The sequence below is a fragment of the Propithecus coquereli genome, unplaced genomic scaffold (assembly GCF_000956105.1).
Source record: "Propithecus coquereli isolate 6110/MARCELLA unplaced genomic scaffold, Pcoq_1.0 Scaffold206, whole genome shotgun sequence".
NCBI lineage: Eukaryota > Metazoa > Chordata > Mammalia > Primates > Indriidae > Propithecus > Propithecus coquereli.
In genome coordinates this window covers 5,174,469-5,181,306 of record NW_012145634.1, presented here as the reverse complement: position 1 = coordinate 5,181,306, position 6,838 = coordinate 5,174,469, and the positions used below count along the sequence as shown (strand labels likewise).

The 6,838-nt window shown below is 49.5% G+C and overlaps 1 protein-coding gene across 1 annotated transcript in view; it reads left to right on the top strand.

Moving 5' to 3' along the window:
* SGSM1 (small G protein signaling modulator 1) overlaps positions 1–6,838 on the top strand; it is a 65,728-nt gene that overhangs the window by 22,421 nt on the left and 36,469 nt on the right. Inside the window, exons 9-11 of the mRNA XM_012644096.1 lie at positions 639–843; positions 2,763–2,901; positions 5,234–5,298. Of these exons, the coding sequence (XP_012499550.1) occupies positions 639–843; positions 2,763–2,901; positions 5,234–5,298 (409 nt within the window). The remainder of the gene's footprint in view (positions 1–638; positions 844–2,762; positions 2,902–5,233; positions 5,299–6,838) is intronic.

The window sequence follows — 6,838 nt, the reverse complement described above, 5'->3', positions numbered from 1 at the left end:
AGCCACTAGATGTCAGTAGCATCCCCCAAGTTGTGACGCCCAAGAATGTCTCCAGGTGTGGCCGAAATTGCCCCAGTTGAGAGGGGATGGCGTAGGGAGAAGAACTCATGTGAAACAGCTGAGGGGATCTGAGCAGGATGGCAAAGCCAAATCCCCTGGGTTGGAATCTTGGCTCCACACTTGTTAGCTGTGTGGTCTTGGGTATGTTGCTTAAATGTTTTGGGTCTCAGTTTCCTAATCTGTAAAAGGGGGTGATGATAGTATCTGCACTCAGTAAGTGACAGCTGTTGTTAGTGGAAGGAGAAGAAGGACTTCAGTCAAAAAGACTAGCTATGCTGGTTGCTACCTTGGCGGGGCTCTGGGTGATTAATTTGTGTCATCATTCTGAGCCTCAGTTTCTTCTTCTGCAAAATGGGGGGGGGGAGTAAATGCATCCCTTGCAAGGATGACGATGCAGCTAATGACAATAAAGCAACTGCCTAGCCCAGCACCCAGCACGTAGTAGGCACTTTTATCGGCATTCTTTCTTCTGCAGATCACACACAGTATATGCGGGGGCTGTGTAGAGCAGGGCAGGGGAAGGATGGGAACCCCGGGAATTGGATTTTCCAGCTGTCGCCGTGTCCTGCCCACCTCAGACCTCCCATCTCACCAGATCTTTTTGTTTTGTGTCTCAAGTGGCCCCTGACCTCTTGGGCAGCGCTTCCCCTGCCTCTGTGGGCCCTGCCTGGACGATGGTTCCTGTAGGCCGGTCCATGCTGGTGGTGGCCAGGGGGAGTCAGTGGGCACGAGCCAGATGGGACGCCACCCTCCCCACACCAGGCCTGAAGGAGCAGCCCCCCAGTAATGTTCGGGCTCCCCCGTTTTCCAGGGGCTGGGTGCCAGCCACCTCTGCCATGTTGTCATTTGAGTCCTGGTCCCGCAGGAGATGGAAGCAGGAGACAAATCAATTCCCTTGTGCTGTCCAGCCTCCACCCTGCAGAAGGCAGCTTGGGGTAGTGTGGGCTCAGTAGCACAGGGATCCATTGGTGATGTCTGCATGGGTGTCGGGGGCTGGGGTAAATATATGGTTGCCACACCTGGGCTGAACTGATCATTACTTCCCTGAGATTGGCTAAGAACTGGGGATGTTTTTCTAAAACATTTTATAGGGGCACAGTGGTCTTTCTTGGGTAGCTCATGGGTGAGTCTGCATGGGGAGGAATAGTGCGAGATGCCACATTTGGTGGCCACAAGAACTGCATTCTGTAGGTGGCTTCCTATTCTGTCTATGGATAGGGACTGACCCTGTCAGCTGCTGAGCTCTGATGACACGAGGGGCCAGGTCCACAACTTCCCTCCCCTTGGAGCCCAGGGGAAGAGGAAGGGCATTACCAATTGTCCTCCCAGCACATGGCATATGGGAAAATGTGCGCCTGTCTTAATTTCCTAGAACAAGGATCAGAAAACTAAGACCCCTGGGCCAAATCTAGCCTTATTTTCTGTACAGCCCATGTGCTAAAAATGGTTTTTAAATTTTTAAATGATGAAATAAAACTGAAGGAAAACTATTTTGCAACATGTGAAAATGATACGAAATTCACATTTCCATATTTATATGTAAAGTTTTATTGGCACATATCCATGCTTATTTGTTTACATTTGTTCGTGGCTACTTTTGCACAACAGTAGAGCTGAGTGGTGATGATAGAGACCAAATGGCTTGCAAACCCTAAAATACTTACTACCTGGCCCCTTACAGAAAAACTTCACTGAGCCCTGTCTTAGAGAAGATAAAACTTTCACACCTGTCTAGAACTGCCAAGAGGCCAGGAAGTTGACTATAGAAATTGTGACGCATGTGTCCTCAGTTGCATGTGTCATGCGTGTGTCATGCACGTTTGTCGTGTAGTTTTGCAGACACTGAAGTTTTCATGAAGCTGGGAAAGAAAAATAAAATAAGGGAAAGTATGAGTGCTGCATCCTGGGAGCCAAGTTGGTCAGGAATCACCAGTGTCCAGGAGTTAGGAGATCAGGGTCTCCCTAGCATGGCTGCTGTATTGAAATTGTTTTAAAAATAGCGATTTGAGGGCTCTGTCTCCAGGAGGTTTTGGTTCAGTAGGCCAGGGATGTGGGATGGACATATGGCTTCTTAACAAGCCCCTCACATGATTCTAGGGGATCTAGTCTGTGTGAGACCTGCTTGGTGCAGCATCTCTGTGGCTCAGGACCATGGACAGCGCAGGAGCCCGCTTCCTTCGCCACCAGGGACTCTATTGCTCTCTTGACCTTGGGTGCCCTACCTTGTCTGTTGAGCCAGGCCCCCTTCCATCTCACCACCAGGAGCTCCCATGAGGTCTGACTCTGGGGATGCGAGACCATCAGTTTTCCCCAGAAGCACCCAGCAGGCTCCCCTTCCTTCCTGCAGCGTCTCGTGAGCGTGACTAAATGACAACATGACGAGGCTTGGCCTCCTGCTCTGGGATTGGGCCTGTTTTCTTGATTCTTCTCTCTCTTTCTCTCTCGGTTTTCTTCCTCTCTCTTTGCCTGTCATCAGCTCTGCCCCATCTGCTGGGGCCCCCATGATTTGGTGGTGGCTTTCATTGGATCAGACAGGCTCAAGGGCCTGGGTCAGACAATGATTGGGGTTTCCTACTGTCCCATTTGGGATCTTTCCCTATCCCTGTGCTGGCCTGGGGGTAAGCTGCTAGCTTTGGGGTGAGCTTTCTGTCATCTACATAGGCTTACCGTGGCTCTTCTGCCTTTTCTTCTACCCATCATAGTCCCCCAGGATCTTATGGATGTCTCCGTGAGCAACCTCCCATCCCTATGGCAGCCTAGCCCCCGGAAATCCTCCTGCTCATCCTGTTCACAGAGCGGCTCGGCCGATGGCAGCTCAACCAACGGCTGCAACCACGAGAGGTATGATGGAGGGAATTGAAGGATTTACCAAAGACTTGTGGATGCCCACTTCTTTCCCTGCACTGAATTCAGAGATGTGAACGTAGGCTATAGAACCAACCAGATCTAGGTTAAATCCTGGCTTCGTGGAGTCCTAGCTGTTGGAGTTTACTTATGTGTATCGGTCAGGATAAACAATGTTGTGCTGCAGTAACAAACAGTTCTAAAATCTCGGGGGCTTTTTACAACAAAGGTTTATATATCATGCGTGCTCTGTGTCTATCATGGGTCAGCTGGGGGTTCTTCTTTCTCCATATTAAAGGGACTGACTGATGGAGCAGCTGCCATCTGAAATGTTGCCAGTCACAGTGACAGAGGGAACCATAGCTCTGGAGGGGCCCGAACCAACGATAAATGCTCCACTCAAAAGCAGCCCGTGCCGTTTCTGCTCACAACTCACTGGCCCCACCCACAAGGGGCCAGGAAGTGCAGCCCTACCATGTGCCCAGAAGGCAGAACAATACCAGAAATACTATTTAATGACAGCCACATGCATCTCAGATTGCTTCTCCAGATCACATAATGGTTTGAAGTGGCCAGCATGTGGCGCCTGGCACACAGTAATATCCAATAAACAGCATTTACTGCTTTATTATATAAAGTTAAATCTCAAGCTCCTCTCTCTTTTTTTGCTCATAGAGCTTTTGTCTCTTTGGAGCTATTGAGCCAATTCATGAGATGGGTCTTGTTTCCCACTGGTTCAGCCTGGCCTGGCCTGAGAGAATGGAATCCTTTTGTCCCAGCTGGGTGTCTGTCCCAGTGGATAGTCCAGTCTTCAGCCACAGGAGTGTGAGTGGTGGGAGCCACCATCAGATTTTTGAAGTCATCCAACCCCTGGCTCCACGGCGTGTGGTCAGGGAACCAGCATTATCACCCGGGCAGCTTCTTATTCTCTCTTCCCAAACCTGCTGGATCAGAATCTATGTTTAACATGATCCCAAGATCATGTATATACTTTCAAGTTTGAGAAGCAATGATATAACCAGAGATTCTCAAATTTTACTGGAGGAGATCAGAGCATATCAGTTCCTGGGCTACTTCCTACAGGTCATGATTGAGGAAGTCTGTGGGGAGCTCAGGAATCTACATTTTGGAGAAACCGCAAGTAACTCTTGGGCTGGTGATCCACGGACCAGTGAGAAATGGTGCTTTAACCCATTGCCCCCCTCATAGCACCTGCTTACACACCTGGAGTGACGGGGAGCTCACTATCTCATGGAAAGCCAAATCCACTGTGGGACAGGTGTCAGTGTGATCCTGTTCTCATGTAACCTGAGCAAGTCTGGGCCTCACCAACCTGAGGACACAAAGGGAGACACTTTAATGTTTAATGCCTCCACGTGTATAACTGGACTTCAGCTACCCTTCCCCCTCCAGTCTCCCTAGGTTTTTCTAGGTGTCCCTTGGGATGTCCTGAAAATAAACATGCAGATATTCTTCCATTCTGTCCTCTGCAAGAATGCACAATGCTCCCTTCAGCAGTCTTTTGTTTTCTCCAACAATGTTGGGACCTTGCTCCTCTCTCCTCTTTCAGCCAAAAAAGGCTCCCCAAAATTCCCATGCAAGGAGAAGCTTTGAGGCATCCCCTACTTTGCAATCGTCCAGACTCTGAGTCCCAATCTGGCTCTGTTTGGTTCACCTGGGTCACTTTAGAAGTCAGAACTCTTTCTGCAAGTGACAGAAATCCACTTCAAACTGGTTCAAGTAAAACAGAAGATTTGTTGACATAACTGAGAAGTTCAGAGGCACAGTGGCCTCAGGCATGGCTGGATCCAGCTGCTGAAAACAGGAATCTCTCTGTGTTTCTTTAGCTCTTGGCTTCGCTTGCCTCTGTGATGGTTCCATTCTCGGGTAGGCCCTTCCTGTGCAGTGGCAAAGCTGGCTCCCAGCAGCCACTGCCTTATATCCCACCAGCTTAGAGACTCAGGCAGAAAATAAGAGTGTCTGTTTCCTAGTACCTCCATTAAAAGTCCCAGGGCCGATTCTCATTGCCCCAGGTTGGGTCACATGACCATCTCTGGCCCAATCACTGTGATTCCAACCTGGGTCCTGTACTGAGTAGTCAGCTCCATCCGACCACAGGGACAGAGTTATGGAGGGGTTGATTTCTGAAAGGAAAATTGGGGCACTGATAGAAGAAGGGGCAACGTTGCTGTATGGGTAGAAATAACAGCAGCTTGCCCTCTGGTCTGCCTGTCTGGTTTTAATCTGCCCTCTGAGTTCTGCTCCCCGCCAGAAAACCCGGGTTGCATTTGGATCTACTCTAAGCATCTGCCTCTTTCTCCACCTGCAGGGCTCCCCTGAAGCTTCTCTGTGACAATATGAAGTACCAGATCCTTTCCAGAGCCTTCTATGGATGTACGTATAGGTCTGCGTTGTCAGTGTGGTGTCTGAGGAGCAGTTATTGAGCGCTTATTGTAAGCCAGCAACATCAGGGGATATCAGCTCTGGAGTTTGAATCTCTGCTTCTTTATTTTGTTGATGTCTGATTTCAGTGAAGTTGCTTTAACCTCTCTGAGCCTCAATTTCCTCCTCTACAGATTGGAGATAAATTTTATCCCTGGGTCCTGAGCAAGGGCAGTGAACAGTTGGGGCCCCATGGGGGCAGAGGTTTGTTTAATCACCATTGCATCCCCAGGGCCCAACCTAGAGGGTTTTTTTTTTTTCAGGATTGAATGAGCAGTGTGTATAAAGCCCTTAGCATCTAGTATTGCATGTCATAGGTGCTCAATAAATGCCAGTTCCCTTCTCCTGTGGCAAAGGCAGAAGAGTAAGGTAGTCTGATCCCTTCCAAAAACCTTAAAAATTAAATTCATAATACAGGTATTCTTAATGTATTATTCCCATTTAAAAGATGAGGAAACAAAGGCACAGAGAGGCAAAGTGACTCACCCGAGGTCACACTGCAATGAAGCAGCAGAGCTGGGATTCAACCCCCTGGCCTGCCTGACTCTAAAGCTCTGTTTTTTCCTCTCTGCCCTGTTGATTCTTGGCAGGTTTTATTTCCCCAGCCTCACAGCCTACATGGGGGAGATAAAACATGTGTGTATTTTCAGGAATTCTAGAAAAGTCTTAATACAACCCCCATGGGCCTGTGAAATAGCAGTGCAGGCCACATCCCCAAGTGCCTGGAAAGGCAGGTAGAGCATGGGCACCCCTAGGACCAAGTTTTGCCTGCTCTTTTGCCACTGCTCCCAGCGCCTAACGCACGACCTGGCGTGGAGCAGTCACGGGCAATATTTATTGGACCCAGTTTGAAGATCTTCCTGGAGGAAGGGGTAGGGGTTGAGATGGGTCTGGAATGATGTCAATGGACAATGTGGCTCATCCCGGGCAGTGACTGAAGGCCCAGGTTCTGGGGCCAGGTGGCCTGGGTTCAAATCCCAGCTCCACACTTCCCAGCAATGCGACTTGTGCAAGTGACATAACCGGTCTGTGCCACAGTTTATCCCATCCGTAAGCTGGAGATAATAGCGGTTCCTGCGTCATAGGGCTGTGGTGAGAATGAAACGGGTTAAGTTATGAAAACTCTGGAGGCAGCTCCCTGGCACATCATGCTATGTGAGTGTTAGCTGTTACATCACCATCGTCGTCATTACGACTATACCTATTGTCTTCAGAAAGTTTTTAGGGGTGAGTCCTCAGGATGCGGAAGGTCCAGAATTCTCTCTGGGAATTGGGGAAGAAATGGTCAAAAAGAGGCAGAAGGAAGGGGCGCGATCCGAGCAGATAGCACCGCTGGCATTTGCCGAGTGCTTCCTGTGTGCCGGGAACTCTGCCCAGCTCCCTCCAGGTGCTCAGGGTGGAACAGATAAGGGGAGTCACATTGTCAGCTATTCCTTTAAGGGGGCGGGGCCATCTCTGAAAGCAAACTAGGTGCCCTCAGATTTCCCCGGTC